General features: G+C 33.7%; 2 protein-coding genes across 5 annotated transcripts in view; both read right to left on the reverse strand.

Moving 5' to 3' along the window:
- LOC110032720 (AP-2 complex subunit sigma) overlaps positions 1 to 11,299 on the reverse strand; it is a 13,006-nt gene extending 1,707 nt beyond the window's left edge. The window contains exons 1-5 of the mRNA XM_020736446.1: positions 11,139 to 11,299; positions 10,947 to 11,045; positions 10,752 to 10,802; positions 6,050 to 6,223; positions 5,630 to 5,689 (exon numbers count right to left, since the gene is read on the reverse strand). Coding sequence (XP_020592105.1) covers positions 5,630 to 5,689; positions 6,050 to 6,223; positions 10,752 to 10,802; positions 10,947 to 11,045; positions 11,139 to 11,141 — 387 coding nt within the window. The 5' untranslated portion in view covers positions 11,142 to 11,299. The remainder of the gene's footprint in view (positions 1 to 5,629; positions 5,690 to 6,049; positions 6,224 to 10,751; positions 10,803 to 10,946; positions 11,046 to 11,138) is intronic.
- A 2,193-nt stretch (positions 11,300 to 13,492) lies between these two features.
- LOC110032733 lies at positions 13,493 to 23,073 on the reverse strand. Of its 4 annotated transcripts, none has more exons than XR_002294875.1 (4): positions 22,771 to 23,073; positions 22,580 to 22,698; positions 17,576 to 17,652; positions 13,493 to 13,789 (listed from the first exon to the last, which is right to left on the reverse strand). XR_002294875.1 is itself a non-coding variant. In XM_020736465.1 (3 exons), the coding sequence occupies exons 1-3, from the start codon at positions 22,905 to 22,907 to the stop codon at positions 13,782 to 13,784; spliced, it is 264 nt and encodes an 87-aa protein (XP_020592124.1). In that variant the 5' UTR covers positions 22,908 to 23,072; the 3' UTR covers positions 13,757 to 13,781. The 4 variants fall into 4 exon arrangements, 2 of the variants coding, with proteins under 2 accessions (XP_020592124.1, XP_020592123.1); XR_002294874.1 differs by lacking the exon at positions 13,493 to 13,789 and adding an exon at positions 22,286 to 22,368 and having other exon boundaries at positions 17,631 to 17,652; XM_020736465.1 differs by lacking the exon at positions 17,576 to 17,652 and having other exon boundaries at positions 13,757 to 13,789; positions 22,771 to 23,072.
- Between the last annotated feature and the right edge of the window lie 1,772 nt (positions 23,074 to 24,845).

Below are 24,845 nucleotides of genomic sequence, written 5' to 3' on the forward strand. Positions count from 1 at the left end.
GTAGGGAACTTGTGAGAAGACGAGGAAGAGGATGGGTAGTGTGAGATAAGTCGGAGAGGAGGAGGAAGCCGTTGGAGAAGTGGAGGAGAGGAGATTTTCGAACGCAGGTTTTCACCTCTTTCACGAGCGAAATGTTTCGGGTAGGGTATTGCGGTAAAAACTCGAACGAGGAAGCCAGGCCGCAGGTTACCATTAGCGTTCCGCTTTCGGGACAAATCGCGTCCCACCGTAGAGCGACTGCCGCGCCAAACGGCATAATAAAGTTGCGCAACACCGTGCTGCACCCAAACCGTTGCACCAAACACAACCTAAATCCTAGCCAATCAAATATTAAATGAATGGTGGAATAGGTGATGATAGTGAGTCTCATCCCACTAAAAAGATGATAGCTTATCTATCTATCTATATAGGAGCTAAGGAGTATAAATGAATTTAGAATGATAGCACCACTTACTCTCATACATCTTTTACCATTCATCATCATTTTTAAATGAACAAGATTTGAAGTAGTAAAAAGTCATTGATATTATTAAAATAGTAGTTAGAATATTTTGAATATAGTCATTCAAAATTTATAAGGCATTGAGATATGAGCAATAATAAACGGCTTTATCTATCAAATGGATATAATCAAACTCATATATCTCCATCTAATTAGGTGGAGTCATTTCCTACGCGTAATCATTCATTGTTCGTTTCATTAGATATATGAATCACAAGATCAAATACATAATATTAAAAAGATAATGTACGCAAAAATTCTCAGATGGCACTAAATAAAATCTCAATTTCCTTCAATATCTTAATATTTTTTTTCTTATTTTGTTATCTAGTTAGCTTTACTAAAACATTGTCATCCAAATAACAATTCAATCTCATACAAATACTTTCGTATTTTTCAGCTAAAAAAACTATATACAATTTTATATATGCATTCTAAACAATAAATTTGCACGCACATTTCAAATAACTTCATTAACATATAAATAAGATTATGTGAGCGGATAATTTTGCAATTTTATCTTTTATTAGTCTCAGGGTAATTTTGTCTATTATTATTATTATTATTATTATTATTATTATTATTATAAATATGGCTAATATGTTTAGGGTTAAGGTTATGCATGAGATTGTCATCTTGAGTCTTACTTAGGGTTAGGATTTGGGAGAAATTTTCCAACTCTCAAATTATATGATTTGAGAGAGATCGTCTGCCTCTTGAATTGTAGGTGTTTATCTTTATCCTTATGCATTTTTATAGTGTTGTTTGGTGTTCGTGGAATAAAATATTTGTTGCCCCGATTTCTATGTGGAAAATCATGTCGATTTGTATCAAATGGCATCAGAGCATTCGATCTAGAAAACAAAGAAGGATAGTTGTGTACACAAGGGATCGCAGTGTACAAGCTTCTTTGTCGCAACGCATTCACAACCGAACCACGTACATAATCGTGGCATACAAGCGCCTCCATCACTGTTGTGGTCATCTCACCCTGTACTGCGCCCTAATACAATCGTGATAAGAGCATGTTGGAAACCAACAAAGGATTGCATATCAATTTAGTTGCAATAAGAGCTCGTTGGGAAGTGGTGATACAGTCACAGTAAGAGCTGTATGTGAAGACGACGACGAGATCGCGTACATCCTTTCTTCGATCAGACCAAAACTTCTCCACTTTCTTCCGTCTCCGACTCTTCCCATCCCCCTCCAATCATATGGGACAGTGGTAAGAGGTAGAGCTCATTGTACAGATATAATAGAATTGGTATAGGACGTGATTCTGACGATCGGGGAAGCGAAAGTGATTAAAAGGATTCCAAAGTACAGTAGTTCTTTGTTCAAAAATGTACCGTGAGAAATGGAAATAAGGAAAGTGGATGCTTTGAAAGAAAGATTGGAAGAAGAAGACAACTTAAAGTTAGGATGGAGAAAAGATTCTCAACCATAGAAGAAAGATTTTACTACATAGAAAATCGATTTGAGGGTTGATTCGAGTGCTTGGAAGATATGATGAAAAAGCTTATTGAGATGCAATCTAAGACCCTGCCGATGATTCATTTTGCAAACCTTGACAAAGGGTTGACCGGAGAATCCTTGGCTAAATCCAAAGGGAAAGAGATCGAACGAAAGGAACATGACACCAATGGGGGGCGGATTGGAGATTTCTGGTGGAGGAGGTTGGACCGAACATGGAGAAGGAGTTCTGCAAAGGGTATGAAGGAGCACAAAGAAGAAATAAGTGAAACCAGGATAGGATATAACTACGATCACGGGAGAGTTTTACCCTAGATACATGGAGGGAAATACCAGAGGGAGAGAAAGTTCGGGTAGAAATATTAGGGATAGGAGTTGAAGATGTCGATCTTCAAGGGTGGAAGACACACATGGGTGGGTGTACTGGGTATAACAATATTTCGTAGTGAATGGGTTAAATGGGAAGGAGAAACTCATGACGGAAGTGTCATGTTTGGAGGAAAAAACTAACATGGTTCCAGTGGAGGGAGAGTATATACTCAATCTGCTCATGAGAGGAATTTAAGGATTATTTGTTAAAGCTTTTCTGAGTCATTCAGAAAGGAGATCTACACGAGCAATTATGTCTTACTCAAAAGGGTACTGTCGTGGAATATAGGACGACTGAGAGGGATGTTTGAAGCAATATTGGAGGGAAATTTCATGAAGGATTTAAAGCCTCACATACAAGTAGCACTTCGTCTGTTGAGATCGTGGGCTTGGAAAAATTTATAGAATTGGCACAGTTGGTTGAAGATAGAAATGTAATGAAACGGGCTAATAGAGGCAACACACAGGGGGTGTACACACAGGGGGTGTTATATTGAACTGCTATAAGCATAATGATACCAAAAACTCAAACAGTCTAAGTTCAGAGGGAGGCTCCCCGGGAAATGAATAATGAGTCGCAATTGAGAGCAACAAATGCTTTACAAAGTTAGAGATTCAAAAGAACCAAGCAAAATGGTTATGTTATCAGTGTGATGAAAAATTTACCCAAGAATACCGTTGCAAAAATTGGGGCATTACATGTTTTCACAATGTGTGAAGAGGAGGCAGAGCAGTTTGACCCAACAACAGTTTTCTTTTATCCACCTTGAGGACAAGGTGCTTCTTTAGGAAGGGATTGTTGTTACGCCGGTGCTTGAGGACAATTTTTTCTTTTATTAGCCTAAGGGCAATTTAGTCTATTATTTATTTTTTTTATTTTTTTTTTATTCTTATTATTAGTAGTAGTAGTAGTATAAATAAGACTAATATGTTTAGGATTAGGGTTATGAATGAGATTGTTGTCTGGAGTCTTAGGGCTAAAATTTGAGAGAGATTGCCTACCGATTCGTATCATCTTAACTCATTATAGCTTAAATAAATATGAAAATTTATTTCCTGCCTTTTCTAATGGTATTATTACAAAGAGGATAAAATAAAGGTGTCAATAACATGAGGATTAAGGAAATTCAGACATATATTTGATCCTAATCACTAAAACATTAAACTATTAAACAATCGATGAAACAGTTTACAATTACAATAATAATAAAATTGAGGGAGTAACCGATGAGCACAAGTGATTGCACAAGTCGTTGGCTGCAGCCCTTAGATCTTCCATCGTTTGTAGCCCTTGGATCTTCCAAGAGCTGCAGCCAAACCTACATTTAATACAAGGAATTGCATTAAAAGTGAGTTCAAAAAATACGAGGGCTCTTGGATCATCCAAAGATTTACAGTTCAAGGATTAGAGTTTTCAAAAAAAAACTCGTCATTTGCAAATAACTCGTGTTCGGCTTGATGATCAGTTTATGTTGGAATTGTTTGTTAAGTACGCAAAACAAACACAAATATATATTTTGAGCTCAATATTAAACGAGCCAAGCACAAATAAATTTCTTATTTGAACATGCTCAACTCATTTTAGCTTAAAATAAATAATTAAGAAAATAAACACAAATACGTAAGTGATTAAGTAATTTTATCATTGAATCTCATAATTTAATCAATCATTAAATTAATGTTTGGCATGACTTTATGATATTTTCTAGTTTGCATCAAAAGAAGACAAACATTTGTTTAATTTGTCTTTGGATCTATGACTTCTATATTTGATTTGCTTAATTTTATCTTGCATTCTTTAATTACATAAAAAACTCAAGAACCTAAGCATTAATTCATAAAGAAACACCAATAACTAATAATTGAATCCACAATTCCATCTCACCTTTAGTCAACTATCATTCCATGCATTACGATGAGATCAGCTCAAAAAAGGAGAAAAATATACCAATAATTTATCTCTCAGCCAACAACAATCCTCATAACAATTTCTCCCTACCGTACGGGATGCTTTAAAGAAGAGATATCTACTTTCTGGTGCACTTCCTCGTCAAAAAAAAAATGATATTAATCAATCAACTTACTCTCCAACCCCAACACCATCCCACCTCCCCGCCTCCTACCTCCTTTGTTGATCTAAAATGTGAGAATGAGAGATACTGAATTCATTGAAAGAAACAACTGGATAAAGACTAAATTAAGAGAGACTACAACAACAACAACACAATAAAGCCTTAATCTAAATACGTGGGGTCGGCTACATGAATCGTTTTTCTCCATTGCGTCCTATTTAGTGGCATATTTTCGCATATTTATTTAGTTCTAGTAAATTAAGATCAATTTTAATACAACTAAATTAAGAGAGACTAAAACCTAAAAATGATAGAATCAAGGTTTCATGTAACTTCATGGTAAGACATAAAACAAGTAATTCTTCATTTCACCTATTTACTGAATATCTTTTCCAAATTAGTTCAGAAAGAAAGAATAATTCGAGAGAGAATAAAAGAGAAGGAAATAATTTGACTTGAAGGGTAAGTAAATTCCCAAAAATTTTAAAAGGATTTTAGCCTAGCTATATCTTTGATGATAGTGTTTGACACATGCCCTAAATCATTTCACTAATTCTTAGAACATCTTGGCACTCTAAATCATTTCACTAATTCTTAGAACATCTTGGCACTCCATATCTCAAAATTTAAGGAAACAAAACATGCCAGCTTTAAGGGCCGTTCGGGATCACTTTTTTTTGTAATTTATTTTGTTTATATTTTGATTTAAACTAAAACATGTTTGAATGAGCTTGTTCTTTTTAAAAACATTCAAAACATCTTTTTAAGAATTTTAAATGTTTTTTATAAATAAATTGATTTGTTTTAAAAAAAACAATAATAAAAGCATCTCAAAATTATACCAATCAAACATATTTTTAAAAATAAAAAAATAAAAATAAAAACAAAAATAAGAAACAAATATGATGCCAAATAGGCAACAGCTTCACGGTACATTGTTAAAAGTTGGGGTCAACCCTATTTACATTCCATAACTAAACACATCCACAGGCATTCATTAATATGAAAAAGTAAGATGATCTTTTCCCATAATTCATGAATATATTTACCAAACATATGCCTGCAATAATTCGAACAGACTAAAGAATGCCCTGTGAATTTGAAAAGAAACCTTTATGCAAATGCAGATTTAATGAAACCAATTGCTAAATAAATGTGTGAACATTATGTATCAAAAAAAGGATAGAAATAAGTAAATCAAAAGAAAACTAACCTTCTTGCTTGTTTCTTGTAGCTCCCCAGCAAGAATAAACTCATCCAATATCAGATAAACCTTGATCAACATTGAAGTATAGTGATCGTTAATGAAAATGTCAGATCACTATCTTTCTAATAAGCTCGAATTAACAAGCATACCAAAGAAAATAAGAAAACATTATCATTTTTATAACACACCCTAGAAAGCTCATCCACAAACATATTAAAAAATACAAAGTGAGTACCAGGGAAATAATACTACAACCCGCACTTTAAAATAATACTTGACCAATAAGCTTATAGAATCTTTTATAAGAAAGCAACGAATGCAATTGAAAAAAATTCTCAAAAAGTTTCAGTGCTAAGGGTGAGTGTTCCCTCAATTATCCATAAAAATGACATGATTATGATAGATCAAAACATTAAGACCACAAACCTTGTTAAAATTAAATACCAAGTCCAGCTCACATACGTTGCTGAAGAAATGATCCAATATCTCCACAAATAAATGGATGCATTCCAAGTATGCTAATTCATTATCGGTTATATCAACACACATTGAAAAGAAAAGCCCAGCATATCTTCTGTATATAACTTTGTGCGTGCGGAACTGCAATAAAAGAAAAGAAAATGAAGTTCAAGAGTATAATAACATTCAGAAATCACAATAAACTCAAATTCGTTGCAAAATTTTTCATAGCTTAGCATTTACTAGAGAAAAATATTAGGTAAACCTAATTACATTGAACTAACACACAAGCAACAAAAGGATTTTCCCGAGGGGAGTGCTTAAACAAGAAAGCTTATAAATAAATGAAAAAGTTTAACAAAATCTCTATTTTAGTTATTCCCAGTAAAGTAACTCCTTTAAAACTTCCACCAATGAACCACAAAGTATACACCATCTAAGGTAAGGCTTAATTTCCTGTAGTTAAAAGAGCATCACCAAACTAATTAATTCTACTTTCTATTGAAATGTTAATAAAAATGTTCCCACATCACGTGTGATGGTGGTTTCAAAATTATTCTTTACTTCGTCATCTTATCCTCTTCAATTGAAGAGCATGGCATACTATTATAATCTCTATTTACTTGGCTGATCATTTAAATCTGGGTATGGACTGAGTATTTTTCTCTATTACAGTTTTCCAGATAAAAACCCTAGTGCTACTTGGGTTTTTTTTCTATATATTAAAGCTAATCAATTTTATGAAATATGACTGAGCTTCAATATAAGTCATTTGTCAATAATCTCTATTGGCATAAATTTATATGAGATTGTTACAAGGTGTCAGCCTACGAAGCTAATCAATATTATTGACCCTCCTCTAGAATTTATTCAAGCACATTTGCACAAACATTTGCACAGCATATGCGTGACTTGCATGAGAATACTTGTAAGAAACTAGCTAATAATTATGATAATTCCAAGCTTTCTCTCAATATGAATGGGAGGTATGTGGAATTTAAACATGATGATTAAGTCATAATGCATAAAGGCTTTGAGAAATTGAATGCAAGAAAGATGAAGAAAATATAAAATATAGAACTTCATTAGAACTAATACCTGCAAAAAATTTAAACATTTGAAACCTTTGTTCTAAATCTACTTTCAATGTTTTTTATTTAACTTTATTTCACTGACTCCAATATCATGGATTATACTCTCTTTCCACCTCTTTTATATGAGTTTGCATCCAATCTTCTTATTCTTGAAGTTATTTTAAATGATGATATTGTGTCAGCTATTAATGGTAAATTTCAGAGACATTATTATTGGTGAGGCATACTTGCCTGTGATGTATAATATATGCAAAGTTTTGCTTTATAAAGAACATATGCTAAATTTAGACGCATGCTTGTCCGAACCATGCATATGTAAAAAAAAATCTCCATGTTACTTCTTGTTGGAAACATCACATCAAACATTGATTTCTATTTTGTTACTATATTTTTTCATTGATTAAACTAGTTTCATTAATCGATTCATTTTATTTGTAATTTGTATTTTATAAGTATGTTGATGATGACCAAGAAGGGTACATTCAAGGTTTTAAAAACTAAACTGAACAATGAACTGAAAAAAAAAAGAAAAGTTGAAGATTCAAAAGTTGAATTGAGGTTGAATTGGGAATTGAAACAATTAACAGAATAAATTAAAAATTATTTAAATATGACCTAAAATAACATAATATCTATAAATTATGTATAATAAATTTATTTGAAATTAAAAAAATTTAGAATAAAAAAATATAAATATAAATAAGTTCATGATATATTTTATCAATTATTAGAGCCCAATTCTCACAGGTCAGCCCGATTTATGTACCATGGATCAACTCAGTTTTCAAACTACCGCCTAATTATTCATGACTATCATCATTCACACAACTCACATAGTCTCATAACTGGTAAATATTGCAAATTTTAAACTTGAAAAGAATAAGAGCTTGTAGCACACTTAATTAGTGGGCGTATATTGGTCTTAATTTGTATGTTGATTTGAGTTTATATCATATAAAAGAATTTTCAAAACTTTCAAAAACCAAAAGACTATATTTTAAACTTAACAAGCTTGTTTACAACTAATTAGATAATTGATTCATATTCATTAAAAGCTCAAGAGATGAACCAAGTGTTGTTTTACAAAACTGAACAAATTGGTTGGCTCCTTCAAATCGAACGATTCTTTCAAATTTGTCTGATGCAGGATATAATTTTTATATGAACCAGAATCAAGCCTATGATTGGTTCACAATCGTATCGGTCGGTCCGGTTTAGTCTTTAAAACATGGTTAAATCGACCAAGAAAAGTTTTATTTTAATTTCTAGCTTTAGGTTAATTAATAACTTTTGGAAAAATTTCAATACTTATTTAGTTTTGGTTAATTATCACAAAAGGAGGTTATGGTGGATCATGTTATACCTTCATATTATATGGAATATTAAGGGATTGATGGTTGTTTTGAACTACTGTTGGGTTTAAGATTAAAATTTTACTTTCGATAGATCAGGATTTTTTAGGGTGATCAAATTAATGTAATGGTTTGGCGGTTTTGGAATTATTTTTTAAAAAATAAAAAGCTATGTTGGGCATGCAACTCCTACTAAGGCTTTGGACTTGCTAGCGCAAGCATGGAGTGTAAGTTTCACACTATTTTATGAGGCCTGGAAGAGACTTGTGGGGTTATAGAGTTGTAGAAATGTGAGAGTTGCGTATGAGCAGATTTGCAAATTTTGAAATTAGGTTTGCAGTTGGATCAAAAAATGTGGGATTGCAATGGACTTGATCAGGTCAAGTGTGGCTGATTTGGGACATAAATTTAAATTAAAAATTTTACTTAAAACTAAGACAACAAAGATCTTGGCCAACCTTATTTACTAACCTAAGCTAGAGAGTTTATAAATAGAGTTCTGGGAATGTAATTAATAACTTTGGAGCTTGAATAATTTCCCAGTTTAAATTTTGTAAAAGCAGGTTACAAGTATGATTCCTTCGAGTTTAATACAAGTGAGACTGCTTAATTCTGCATAAATTTATCTCCTTGCACAGGCATGAAGCTTAATTTTTCTTACTTCGGTAAGTTACTCCTTGTCTATTTCTTCTATATAATTTGATATTGGACAGCATATGATTTTGGTGAAAAAGTGATATAATGAAAATCTAACCTTGTGTACATTAATTTGTCTCTGTTGGTTTATTTATTTTCAAATTCTTATTGAAATTCAAAGATATTTTAAATCAATTTGTTACCATTTGATTTCAGACTCTTGCCTTCTTTCCATAGATTTAAGGAAAGTAATTTATTTGATCAACTAACAACTTCTGATCTACATATCAACATTAGTTCAACGTCATTGCTAGATGCCACCTTATACAAGAAGATAGATGGCTGATATTAATTATGACATATAAAAAAAGTTTCTTAAGAGCAACTTCTACATGAATTATCAAGTATTTATTTGTTGTACATGCATCCAATTATTTTTCTATTAAAATTTAAGAAAATTCATTTGGCAGTCTACCCTTACACTTTAAACAAGTTTTTATCTTAGCAACGCTCACTTTTAACCACAACTAAGGGTCTGTTTGGGCCGCTGCAGCTGTTTGAAGAAATAATTGTGAAGCTGTTGCAGAAAAAACTGTTTTTCAAAAAGTTACTGTAGCTATTATAATTTTATTTTATTTTCAAAAAGTCAGACTAAGACTTTGTGGCAGTCGCCACGCTTGAATAGCTCAGGTTGAAAAAAACAGTTTTCTACCACAAAAATTTATAAAAACCAATAAGAAAGTGATTCCCCAAACAAAACTATGGTGACGATCTGAAAAGCAAAGCATGCATAAAGCTATCAGAAACAGGCCCTAAGTTGTATGCCAAAGATTCTTTATTCCCTAACAATCATATCCATGCATCACCTTAGAAAGTTTCATTCTCATTTATTAAAATCTAATTAAATTTCTATAACATACTCTCAAAATATATATCTTATAGACAGATCTCCCATTTAAGTACCAACCCTTACTCCATATGCCCTAATCTACAACCCAGCTCTTTTGTGTAATAAATAAAAAATATCTAAAACCATCTTATCTAACTATATCTTAATAGCCTGTAGTCCATCATTATTGAGTCTCTAAATTCTTCATATCACCTAAAATAGTGAATGATACGCTTAATCATTGTTTAATTAATCCAAAGTACCATATCTAATTAAATTTTAGCCGTCATTCTGGCTTTCCGCTACTTTAGGGGGTGTTGGCCACAGGCAGAATTTAGCGTTAGTTAGTAGGATTTAGTAAATCCGAATTTATTGAAATTATCTCCAAGCTAGATTTATTAAAGCCGGACTTAAGAAGAATCGAAGACAAAATTGAACCTTAAACCGAGAATTTCATACATCCACACGGAACTTGCATGTTTGTTATGTTTGGCTGGATTTCATAAGCAGTACCCGTGCTAAGGAAAAATACATTTCCCAGCACTGCTTCTACAAGGACACTAATCTGTCAAAAAATCCAAATTAGGCAGACGCTGAACATTCTTCCCCAAATCTTGCAAATATCAGATCCCCGAAAAACAAGAATACGAGAGAATATATTCCAGACTCATCAACAAAAAAGAAAGTACAACGCTGACCTCCACAAAATTGGTGAACTTGGGATCCCTGTTTACCACCAAGCGATGAACCTGAAAAATGGAAATCACACCGCATAACAATCTCAAACCGAGTTGTCCGTCCCTTAGAGAGACCGCAAGAGAGACATAGAAGAAGGAATTCCGTATTTCCACAAATCAAACAAATTAAGGTACACATAAATGGGAGACGATTACCTCATACTCGACCTTATGCTTCTCCGATTCTTCGAGGGGGACATAGTACTTAGCCAGCCGGGTCTTGCCCTGCCTGTTCTGGAGCAGAATAAACCGGATCTTGCATCAAATCAAACCCAAAGAAAGAGAAGAATAAGTAAATTTCGTCAATGGCTGATCGCTATATCAATTCGAATCGAAACAGCTGCATACCATTATAAATGCAAAGAGGGGAAAAAGATATTCGTTGGAAGAGAAGCCGATGAAAAAGGGCTAGCAAATCTTAGTTTTCCGCCGGGAGAAGCAGTTGCAGGCTCGACTTCTTACCACCTAAGAAAAGGTGAGAAAAAATATTACATCAGCACTCAGCTAAAGTTCTGTTTGAATTCGGTTTGTTAGGGGAATATTTTATCTATTTTATTTGTTAAAATGTTGTGTTATTCAAACATTATATGATGTTATTCGATTATTTTAAGGTATTATTGGAATATTCTCCTGCATTATTTGATTTGGGGCTATATTATTGAGCATATTTCTCTTGTTATTTCAATTTTCATTATGTTATTGGAATAACACAGACCTAAATATATTTCAATAACACTTTAGCTCTAAAAATATTCTAATAATACAGTAAATTAATTGAATAACACCATATAATACTCGAATAACACATCATTTTTACAAATAACGCAGATAAAATATTCTGGTAACACAGCTGAATATTCCAATCCGAACGTAGCTCTATATCAGGAGTCCTGAGGTAATATTTTTCTGTTGGCTCCAAAATCAGTCGCTCGCGGTTAGAGCAACTTGGTGATTCAATTGTTGAGCGTCAAAAAAGAAATAAAAAAAATTACATGCATGCCCCTTAACTCTTATGTATTTGCATATCCAACCACTACACTTCAATTGTTTACATACATGTCATCTTGCTTATGAATGCATGTTTCACTGTATAAGTTAAAAAGAGCAATTACATACAAATCACCAGAAACATTATTATTTCCAAATCTAACACTTTTTTTTCAAATTCTCACTTAAATATCGCAAATTCATGATATAATATCACGAGTAATATTTTTCATTTTTTATCAAACTTTTAACAGTTTGATCGTAACACATATAAATGCATTTAATTTGGTAGTTAAAAAATATTAATTGAGTGTTCGATTTTGTAAAAAAATAACATTTTGTGCGTGGTATGAACGCAAAACTTAAAGGTTAGATGTTCGACATGTAAATGACCAAAAATTAGATAAAATGTACGTCAATGCCCCCAAATAAATAATAAATAACAAATAATAAATAATAAATAAACAATGAGATTTCTAAATCCATCGTTTGATTGGATTTTCATTTAAACTTTCATTTATTTTTTTTTATTTCTTTTAAATGTTATACTTTTGTTTTTAAAAGCTAATATTAAGTTTTTTTTATTTATTTTACAAATAAAAATATAAGATTAAGCAATGATTAAATATGTTTTGATTGGATTTATCTCACATTCGATTGCTTGAACCTATAGAGCACATCATTAAATTATGAAATTAGCTACACTCGTCAGTTAGATGTGATTGAAATAAACATTAACCTTAAATTTCATAAAACCCTCTAAACCTTTTTAAATATAATAATTATTTGATTCGATAAAAAAAAATATTATTTTTCAAAATATATTTCTTTACCTACATACAAATAAATAAGTAGACTCCATCAGCGAGATTTTTAGGTCTAAATTACAAATTAATTTAGAGAAGAATTATAGCGTGGGAAGGGACGCGTAATAAAAGCAATAACAATAAGAAGTAATATACAACAGTTCTCTGAATGTGAGACGATTAGTAAATATTTGCATGCATTCACGAAATAATTTTAGAACATTTGAGAGATCAAAGATTTAACAGATTTACAAAAGCAGTGTATTAGAATGTTAATGGCGCAAATTACAGTTGCTTTTGCTGGGCTCAAAATCATAAGACCACATATATTTTTGTTCGTGAAGCACACCTAAAGAATAGAACGTAAAATAAAAAGAGGAACACTAAGCGTGAAATGCGAACAATAATCTGAATTATTGATTAGTCATTCCTCATAAAAAAAAATTCTCTTATTTATAAAGGATATACAATAGTTTTCCTTACTTGAGGGGGGGGGGGGGGGGGGGGGGTATTAAAATAGGTTAATCCTACGGCCAAGAAAATCTAAATTAGTACGAAAAACAGAACCAATCAAATGGCAAAAATGTGAACCGATGGCATAAAACCAAAAGAAAGATTTAAATACATGCATACCACTCAAATCTGATGAATTTACAAGCCTCAAAACATGAACTTCAATTTTACACATGCCGCCTTTAGAAGTTAAAACAGTGATTTTTTAAGTGATAAGAAAGATTTGGATGATATAAATGTAAAGAGTAGAATTTCGGTGATAGATATGTAAATAGATAAGAATTGGATGTTATGTATGTAAATGACCCAAAATAAACTTGTATCACCAAGGTAAGTTCTTCCTGGACGATACCATATCAATCATGTAGTTGTTCTTGAACTTAGAACTCCGAAACCTGGAGTGAAAGCAGAACTCTTATGATTTATCAAAAGAACAAAAACACAAAACTGGTTTGTCTTGGGAATAAATAAATAACACAAACAGAAAATAGCATCTGCAAACATTTCATAAATTACACAAATTATTTTTCACCGAGAATTAACTCAAATTGAAGTCAACTTTTTTATCAAAATACCAGATGCCTATATTTGAGGAATTCCTCCCTCCTAAAGCCACCAAAACAACTCCAATGTGTCATTCGAACGTTGGCGGCTTCCTTTTTTTCCTAAGCCAATATTTCTGCCTTCAAGTACCTGCAATTGATAATTAATTTAAACATCAAGATCATTAATTAGCCTTCAAGTATATAAAAGGCAACATAAAATAATTCTGTGATATGGACTTTCTTTCATAAATGCATAGATCGAACACCTGCAGGGTGAAGTATGCGGAGTTTTAATCTATTTTGCAAAAAAGGACGAAAAGATGCTTATCTTTGATCAAAATATGTTTCTTGATGATCATCTATCTCACCCTACTAGTATATCTTTTGTTTTTTATTGCATGAATTCATATTCCAATATTTGGCCTTCTCTAATTTTCAATTCATTCTTTATTCTCCCAAATTTTTAAATTTATAAAGATTAAGATTAGTCTGATGCTAATTTGGCTGTCAATGACTTTCTATCTTGGTCAGCAGTGGAATCAATATAGAATGTGGCCCGCTGCCTAGCCAGTTGACAATTTTAAGGGAAATTTACATACATACTACACAATTTTTATATATTTACATATCAACACCCAAAGTGGTATGCATGTAAATATGAATGTTTAGGTGATAAATATGTAAATAAATAAGAATTGTGTAGTACGTAAATGCACCTAATTTTAATCACCAAATTTTAACTCTACAAGTGATATGCTCATCTATATTCTCCTTATAACAAAACATAAAACTTACCTCAAAGTAAGTCTTTCACCTAATAAAACACATCACCAAATGATGCATACTCTACAAATCATGCAGATCATAACGAACATTGTTAGAATTGTTAGCCTATATGATGGTTCTTAGGAATTTTTTCTTTTAATTAAAAGAGCATATATTTTGAGAACATGTGGATTTATCTCACTTAATCATATGAATGGGCATCTTTACTAAATGAAAAGGATAATTAAATTCTCTCCCCTTAACATGATAAAGAAGAATGTTACTCTTCATGTTTTTATTTGAAAACTAGTGACAAATACCTTCACCAAAGCTCTGAGTCCTCGTTTCTCAGTTATATAACAAGCTTAATATATACATGCATAAGTTAGAGAGGGAGTGTGAACGCAAACTGTTTAATAGAAACTAATATCACTATAATAGAAGTATATATTTTGTCAAAACATTTATTCATTCTCACTTTGCCACATTTACTCTCTAATTTCATTCCTATCATATTCACGTGTACGCCCATATATAGCTATCTTTATTTGCAAAACTTTGATGTAATTTTACAATGATTCAAAACTTTCAGACTCAATTATTCTAATTGAATGCTCTAACAAACATCATTAATCGTTTAAAAAAAAAAATTGACACGTATCAATAGCACGCACTTTGGCATAATAACACACTATGGCACATAGCATAGCGTGGCACGCCTTCTACTCCATCTTCATGGCGCGACACCGATTCGGAACAGCATGTGTTATTTGTGCTATGCATGACAAAAGCAAATGACATATAACCCCCACAATGCACGTTATTTTAATTTAGATAGCTTAAAGTTAAAAGCTAAAGATCATAATATTTATTACTCAATTTTTTATTTCTATTAGATGATCTGCTTGGCTCTAAGGCATCACAGGCACAGCACTGTAAAACGCAAGCTTCATCTGCTTCAACATGGTATGCAGCTCCCTTGCAAGGTTTCAACTCGCAAGCCTCAGAAAACAAAAAAAAAAGAAGGGCTTGATAAGGCTTCAAAAAAGGTATCCTTTCTCGCCTTTGTCATCACAATCACTATTTCAGACTTGTATTTTGCCATTCAAAATTTCTACGGTACACATTTGGGGTTTTAGTTACATCCATAATTATTAGGTACTAGAAATGTCACATTTAATTTAATATTTATTTGTAATTTCATTAATTGTTTTAATAATTAATATCTTGTGTCATGTTTAAAATAAGGTGTCTTGCAACATATGCCATAGAGAGATTTATGCTATGATTTATCATCCATCATTGAAAATTAAAATCTTGACACAATTTTTCCTTATTGTTCATCAAAACAATATCATGTGCCTTTAAAAGAAAAAAATATATATTTAATAACTTTAAGGTAAATTTCACTTAAACAAGTTCCTTTGCTTTCTCCTCAACTGACTTGATATATAAATCCCAAACATAAAAACCGCTTTTGCCAAAAATCAAATTAATTCTCTAAAATTTCAGTTTTCTGAGACTGTCTTCTAAAATTCTCCAAAAAATTCATAAACTAACTAATAACTTTAATTTCCCCGTATTTACCACAATGTTTAATCCCTTTATAATTCATTATTGGTGAAAATACTATTTCTTCACCCATCTAAAACTCTCTTCATCTTTACAATTTCATTAAAAATATATGCCAACAAAATTTCTACAATAATTCACATTAATCTCTAAAAGCTAAAGTTTATACAGATAAATTTAGAGTCTAGACGTAGGATTGTATCTTCAACATTCCACAAAAGCAAAAAACAAATTAACCACTTTCGCCAAGTGGACAAAATACATGGCCATTGCTGTACCAGAACATGAAAAATTAATGAAATTGTAAACCAATAACACATCCATACCTAAAAAAAAAACTAACAAAAAAAAAAAAGCTTCTAAATCAAGATTCGACTTTTAACATGAAGAAGGGGGAAAGCACCAGGCTATATAACGAGCTAGAAGTTTCATGCTTATAAAATACAACCAGAGCCTCCACCACCAGACTCCACAATCATGCACTCGCACTTTGTTTTTTTGTGCTGAGAAGTTAGCTAAAACATCAATGACAGCAGAGGAGTTTTTCCCAATAAAATAAATAAGCTTGGGAAACTGGAAACATGAAATGCAAGAAAAAATATGAGCGAAACTCCATATTTAAAGCTGAAGCAACAGCAAGCGTGAGCCTATTAAAACAGAAAATTTATAAGAAAGCACTTTCTTGGATGCACTTTCAGGGCTGAAGCAAAAAATAAAGTAAAATAAAAAGTAAAAAAATTTTCCAACCATAACCAACCTAAAATACTTTATCTAAGACTTCCAACATTCCATTTGACAAATAATTCATTGTAACTTCTCGGATAATAATCATGACTCATGAAAAATACCATATCAGCCAATAAATTTGAAGCTATGAGTCATTCTTCATTCGTTTCTCTAAATAGGCCAATCCTTCTTCTCCCTACCCACAATTATCCAGTCCAAATTTCTGATAAATTTATGGCTTATCAAATGCAATTGAAAGCAGTTATCCAACATGTTAATCTGCCAATAGCCCGCCCTTCTCCATCACACAAGATATTATAAACCCAGAATTTGTACAAAATATTGCAAAGAGTAGTCTCTCATATAAAATGAACTACCATATCAGAGTAGTAGACAAACAACGCAAAGTTGTAACAGCAACCCCAAAACCTGATTTTCACATTTCAGTATTTTAGGATAGCATGGTAGAAAAATACTCGTCACCACCAAAAGCCAAAGCAAAAGTTGCAATGCATTATCAAAAGAAGTGCCAGACATTCAATCATTCTACAGGATTAAAAAAATATAATTCATTTCCTAAGAGACACTTCAAATATATTGCAATTCTTTTTCAACTTAAAAGATTTTAATTTTTATGTGACAAATAAAGAAGCTCTAATTATTTCCATTATAAATTGCTGGGCACTAATCTTTCTAAACAAGAAGCAAGATCAGCATGCTGAAAAAAGCACTTTGGGCTCATTAAGCATTTTGGGAAAAAAGCACTAATCTCTCTCAGTTTATTTGTTTTTTCAAATAAATCAAATTTTCAATATCCTATTGCAATTGAACCTCATGGAAAAACTCAAGAATAAAAATGAAGAAAACATACAGCATTTGAATAGCAGCATGAAACGCCTGACAGAAAGTTGACCACTCTCTTCAATCACCCATCTTTACCATTCTTCCCTATCAAATCCCAATCCCAGTTTCTTGAATCAAAATAGGTTAAACAAAAAATGGATAGTATGATAGTTGAATAGATGCATGAGATGAGCAAAAGAAAACAACTAAAACAAAGTTTACATATATAAATACATTGTTGCTAGAAAAGAGCATTATAAAAACATATCGTTTAGAGCAATAGACAGTATAGTATCTATATATGGTTATTTATAGGTATAGCATGTAAGCTTATTAAGTTAAACATATAGAACCCAAACAAAACTTTCTTTCTTGCGACTTGTTATTTTGTTAGAACAAGCAACAAGTCATACATTCCAAGGATAAGGTTGCAAACAAATCAATATGTTAGGAGAACCAATCAACTCTCGGATAAAACAGATTTTTTTTTTATTAGCAATTGAATAAGCAAGGCATACAATCGAACAAGCTTGAATATTATCTTGCTTCAACGTAATATAAGAATAATGAAAACCATAATAATCAAAAAATCATATAATTTTCATTGATTTTATTTAATTATTTTTATAAATATATTATGCCAAAGCATTGAAAACAGTATAAATGAATCATGTGAGTTTTTAACAAATAATTACAAATGCATTTCTATTAGGTGTGCATGCATGCATGCACCCACACAATTGATGTTCAACTCTTTTAACGAAGGAACCGAAACATAAACTTCTTAGCAAGCTAAACATAAGTTGTCTGTGAAAGATGAGCTTTTTTTACAGTCCCTTACTGCTAAGGCCCGCCATTTTAGCAAGCAAGCACACCATATGAAAATCCTTCATCAATTCATGCAAAATGCATGCGATAACATATGACCTTGTTTCCATCGCAATCACCTCGAACAACAACATCACACTTGATGTTGCACAACACAAAGTGGTGGCTACTAATAAATGTTAAGGTATATAAAGCATCCCATTGTTGACCCTCATGCATAGATTCAAGCTTTTGGATTGAAAATAAATTTAATCATAGCTCTTTGTGTATAATATTAAATGGTGTGAAAAAAAAAAACTTTTGAATAAGAGAGGAGCTATACTCGACGTGGAGTACCTTTATTAAAATAGAAAAGATTAATGCATATTGGAGAATTGAGTTTAGCCCCACATCGGAAAGGTAAAAAATCTTTTATTATAGAAATGCCAAGTGGATGACATTTGCCTACAAGCTTAAGCTCTAGGTTGAAAGCATTTTTGAACACTGGTATGGCAGAACCAAATTAGATCCTCATTGAATCACGTTCCCTGGCAACTAAAAATTTTATGGAGATGAATTCCAGAATTGTTTACTACATGTCTTTGCTATGATTTAAGCCTTACTTATTAGCATGCAATAACTGAGAAATATGAAGGAATGAGAAGTGGCAGGTCAATTATTTGGTTGTTGGGGAAGTGAGAAGTGACGTCCTCTCAACGAAGTAGCTGATCATATGTTTTTTGAAATTGTAGTAAAACTGACAAATGTATAAACGGGCATATATTCTTACATAAATAAATTTCAAATGAATTATTGGACAGATGTACAACCTACACAGAGAAATAATATATATATACATACATAAGAATGACGGACGAGAGCTCTGCTAGGGTTTCGACTGGCAATTTCCGTCGTGATTGATACTGTCGCTCGAAGGAAACCCCGTCTCTGTCGTAGACTTTCCGCTTCGCTCGCTTTCTGCTTCGTCGGCTCGCGTCCTTCTTCGGCGCCAACGGTACGTCTGCGTCTATCGATTTCGACGATGACACGTTCGCTTCCGCACCTTCGATTTCGACGCCGACGTCCAGCTAGTTCAATCGTTCGCGTATGTGCAGTTTCCTGACAACTTCGGTTTGGGTTTCTGTTCAACGACGACGCGTTCGCGCCCGCTCGAACCTGGGTCTTGTTCATCGGTGGCAGTAGGTAAGCCCCACCAGTTGTTTCCTGTTGTGCTTGTGTGAAGCACTTTAATGGCAGGACTTTCCTACGCCGCCGCCCTCGCCGGTGATAATCCACCAAACCCTCTGATGCTATATTAGTTCACAAATGCAACTCTCCTTTCCACTTTGCAGATAGTCCGATGTTCCCGCAGATGTACCATGATTTTGTTGCAGGACATAGAGATTGCAATCTCATCAACAAAAGTAAAGAAAAAGGCAAGCAAATCAACACTAATCTTCTCTGAAGCTGAAATTTCAACTCGTACAGGAAAATACAATTTTTTACTAATGGAAAGTTCCAATTAGGTTGCTCTAATATGGAGATTATCAAAAAGATTTTTGAAGATTTCAAGTTAGTTAGGGCTTGGCAGGTGGGTCTTTTTGACAGAAGTCATGTTATGATACAGTTGAGCATAGAAGAAGATTACACAATGATTTTCTCAAAGAAATTCATCACAATTGAGGGAAATCATATGAAATTGCTCAAATGGACCCCTGATTTTGATCCTAGTCAAGAACCCCTAATTGTGCCTATCTGGTTCTCATTACATGAACTCAAGCTTCAATTTTTTGACCTACCTATCTTATATGCAATTGGGATTATCCTTGAAAAACCTTTGCAGGTAGACACACCTACAGTTCATTTATCAAGACCCTCTATTGCAAAGAATTTGATTGAAAGAGATATTACACTATCAGATGTAGAAGAAATCTGACTTGGCTCTGCTCACAATGGTTATTGGCAAAAAATCATTATGGAACAAAAACCTTACTACTGCAAACACTGTAAGATGTTTGGACATCCGCAAGAGAAATGTTTCAGATTATACCCACATTTGAAAACCAATAGTCAAAAGCAGGAACATGTTATTAGCGCACTCCACGTGCCTGAACGCGCTCCCAACAAACCTGATGACGTCAACCTGAGGAGAGAATCATCACAAGACAGGAAATTGTGTCTGCCCCTGGGAACCCTTCTTCTGATCATACTATAATTGATAATGTTCGGACTGAAAGTCAGGATAACCCCGCAGCTCATATTAAAAAAGCATCAGGTGCAGATGTGACAATTCACACTTCACATACACTGGAAGCTATCACTGTGGCAAAGACTGTCTTTCCTTCTACTGTGGTTCTACTACTGTAGTTCTAATATCTAATCAGACCGAGGATCACATGAGTCAATCTTCAAATGAAGAATTACAGGTTTACACTTCTCAGCAAAAGAAGAAGTCTGGGGGCACACTCCAACTTGGAAACTTAATGAATGATACTTTGGTTACTCCTGACAATGGCACGACACTCTTCAAAGTTTGTTATCTGGTTATCTGACTCTGCTCCTAAAACTAGAGGAAGATGCAAAACTAAACTGGCTCATCCCTAGCTACTTGTTTTCTGCATGTTTTAAATATTTTGAGTCTATCTGTATCTTTTTGTTGAGGTAGTATTGTACTTGGTATCGTATGGGTAGGGTGCCTCCATGGGGCTCTCTCATACAACATTTATGTACCTTTTTTATTTCAATAAAATCAGCCCTTAGGTTTTTCATTATATATAAATGCTCAACATAGACGTAACGCTATATATGAAAAATATCAATACTTAATAAATTCTATGTTGAGCATTGAAATAGTATTTTTATAAGTGACTTCATCAAATTTTACTTTCAAAAGAGGGAAGTGTCACTTCCTTTCACTTACAGACAACCAGTTAGGCCTTTAATGCATACGTGTTGAAGGGCAAAGCATACAGCAAAGGTTGGACACTAGTAGAAAACACGATTTTATGGAAATATGTAATTAACAGGTAAGTTTTAGGCATGAATTACATGTATCAAAAGAAAAACTTTTCAATTTTACATAAAATAAATTACTAGAAAAATATCAATACTTAATAAATTCTATGTTGAGCATTGAAATAGTATTTTTATAAGTGACTTCATCAAATTTTACTTTCAAAAGAGGGAAGTGTCACTTCCTTTCACTTACAGACAACCAGTTAGGCCTTTAATGCATACGTGTTGAAGGGCAAAGCATACAGCAAAGGTTGGACACTAGTAGAAAACACGATTTTATGGAAATATGTAATTAACAGGTAAGTTTTAGGCATGAATTACATGTATCAAAAGAAAAACTTTTCAATTTTACATAAAATAAATTACTAGAAAAATATCAATACTTAATAAATTCAAGTAAATAACTCACTTCAGTGATCAATCCTGGAAACCCGAAACGGATGCTAATTGAATTACTAAAACAGAATGATAATCAAAAGGGAAAATTTGATCCTTAATTATGTATGATTTTCAAATAATGTAGAAGGGTAAAAGGATATGTGAATAGAACAACAATGGTATCCTAACAAACAACTGAAATTTAAAGCCTTCAATCAGATTGACTAAAGTAAAATACATTGCAAACAAATACTACGCCATTTAAACATTATGCAGCAATAAACATTTTTGTTTTAGATAATGCCCCAACTTGACACATTCCTAACACCATCTTAATACAATGTCATAAAAACTAGGATGTGCTCTTAAATTTTGGATACCACATAATTTGTATGTTGAAAATGTAATGAATTTGTGATATTGAGATGCATTATTATTTATATTTTATATAATACGAACATGCCTAACTGCATTTCATCTGTCCAAAGTGTTCAATATGAAAATGATAATAGAAGATCGGGAAAAGAATAAAACCTACATCAATAAGAAAGCCGCGTCACCCTCCGGCTTTCCACCAGCCTCGCTTCTCTCTCTCGCGTCAACCATCCTTTCCATTCCTACCTAAATCCCAATTTCCCCTTATCAACCAAAACTTAAGCAGCAAAATCACAAAAAAAATGGGATAAATTATCATACATGCTACAATCCAATCATATTTCATCCGTTCAATAAAAATTTATTATTTTCTATTCAATGCAGATCCTAAATCAGTTGTCATTCGAAGACTCAAAAGAAGAGACCTAGCGATCTTGACAAGTGCGGCGAAAGGTACCCTGAGACAGCTCACAGCACGCCCTCGCGCTGACCGAGAGGTGAGAGGTGAGTCGCGGAATGGCGATCACGCTATGCAGGGGAAGAAGTGATGATGCGCTTCCTAGCTCAGACGGCACCCTATTACAGAGTAAGCGTTGATTAAGGAAATAATTTCTAACCGAGAAAAAGAATGAGGAATAGGGTTTCCACCTCGAGGCAGAGAAGAGGCGAGTGCGTTGAATGCGAGGAGTGCGGAGACGTGGTAGAGCAGCCGGTGATCGGAAGGAAGACGGAGACGAACGCGCAACGGAGATGATCGACCTAGAGATGGAGCCACGCCAAGCCATGCCCGTGTGAAAGGGGATTGGAGAGGTTTACTAGGGTTGAGACCGGAGATGACGGCAGAGGGCTTTAGGCCTGTTCTCATCAATTCCTACAATGGGTTGATGGAGAATTCGTTTCTCTCAATGCCGTCAGATTCGATCTTCCGGAAGGAACTGAAGATTGATTAATGGGCTCGGGACTACCAGGGCGAACAACAACAAATCGGGTTTGACTGAACCCGACTTAAATTTTGTGCAATCAACTCGCTCTCTCTCTCTCTTTATTTATATATATATAATATACATATGTATATATATATATATATATACATATATATATATAGATAGATAGATATATATGCAATAAAATCTCAAAAGGTTGTGATCAAATCGGGTGTTTCTATGAGATAAATCTAAAATAAGTCTAAGATCGCTCAATTTTGACACCATTAAGGCACTAAAATGTTCACAGAATGTCATTCAATTAAAAGGTTTTCTTTGAGTCATCTGATGGTGTGGTCTGAATTCTTTCCATATTATCATGAGGGCTCTCCTAAACTCTATAAATAGGCCCTACCTCCTTCATAGAGAGGGATCTAAGCCTTGAAATGAAGGAAGCCTAAAGCTTAGAGGAGAAGGAACTTAATTTTAGTATTATTCCATATCGAAAACCAGATGAACACTTCCCACTCATACAACTATTGTGCACCATTAACCACTATTCGTCGACTGTCATCGACCAATATTGATCGTCCTTGATGCTCATTGCAATGAAATCCCTTGTGAAATCATGATGTGCCCTACGTAATCTCGATATACATTGTGGAATAACAAAGCAGCCTACGAAGCAATATAATGATGCACTTTGAAGAGGTGCAATGGCGTAGAGCATATAGTGAAATGATGCACCTCGCATAGGGTGCAGCGATGTCTCCTCAAGATACTCAGCACATGGCCTACATGACCAACTACGACTCACAACTCGTGCAACTCTCAAGTCTAGCTTTTGTAGCATACAGACGTTATTACACCTCATGAAGCTCCCAACTTCAACTTTTGTGGCCTACATATATTATCTTGACTTGTGCAGCTTCCAACTCTGAACTTTATGGTCTACGGATGTTATCTCGACTTGTGCAGCTCCCTACTCTGACCTTTGTGAGCTACGGATGTTATTTCGACTCATGTAGCTCCCAACTTTGGCCTCTAAGGCCTACGAACATTATCTCGGCTCATACAACTCCCAATTTTACTTTTGTGACTCTCGAATGTTATCTCAGTTCAGCAGATCTCAACTCAGCCTCTGCGACCAACAGAAGTCATCTCCGCTCATGTAACTCATAACTCTTACATCTGTGGCCTCAGAGCATAATACTTGCTCATCAAGTTTCCAACTCTGGCATCTACGACATATGAACATTATCACAGCTTGTGTAGCTCCCAACTTCGGACTTTTGCAGCCTATAAATGTTATATCAGCTCATGCAACACCCAACTTCGGGCTTTGAGGCCAACGAATGTTATCTTAGTTCATAACACTAGCATCTGTGGCCTAAGGATGTTGCATCAGCTCATGTTGCTCCCAACTCGGTCTCTATGGCCTATGGACATAATTTTAGCTCATGCATCTCCCAAATTCAACATATGCGACCTAGATACACTATTTTAGTGTATGTAATTACCACCTCCGGCCTCTATGACATAAGTACATTATCACAACTCATGCACCTCTCAACTCCGGCCTTTGTGGCTTACGAATGTTATCTCAGCTCATGTGGTTCCCAACTCTGGCCTCTAATGCGCCCTATGAACGTTATTACAGCTCATTATTATGACCTATGCGACCAATTGTGATTTATGTGGATCATAGCTCCTACAACTCTCTATTACGATCTATGTGGCCAACTAACGCTCCTAAAACAACCATTTACAACTTGCATGGTTAACTACTACCACAACTTT

This window comes from Phalaenopsis equestris, unplaced genomic scaffold (genome assembly GCF_001263595.1).
Source record: "Phalaenopsis equestris unplaced genomic scaffold, ASM126359v1 Scaffold001013, whole genome shotgun sequence".
Classification (NCBI taxonomy): Eukaryota; Viridiplantae; Streptophyta; class Magnoliopsida; order Asparagales; family Orchidaceae; genus Phalaenopsis; species Phalaenopsis equestris.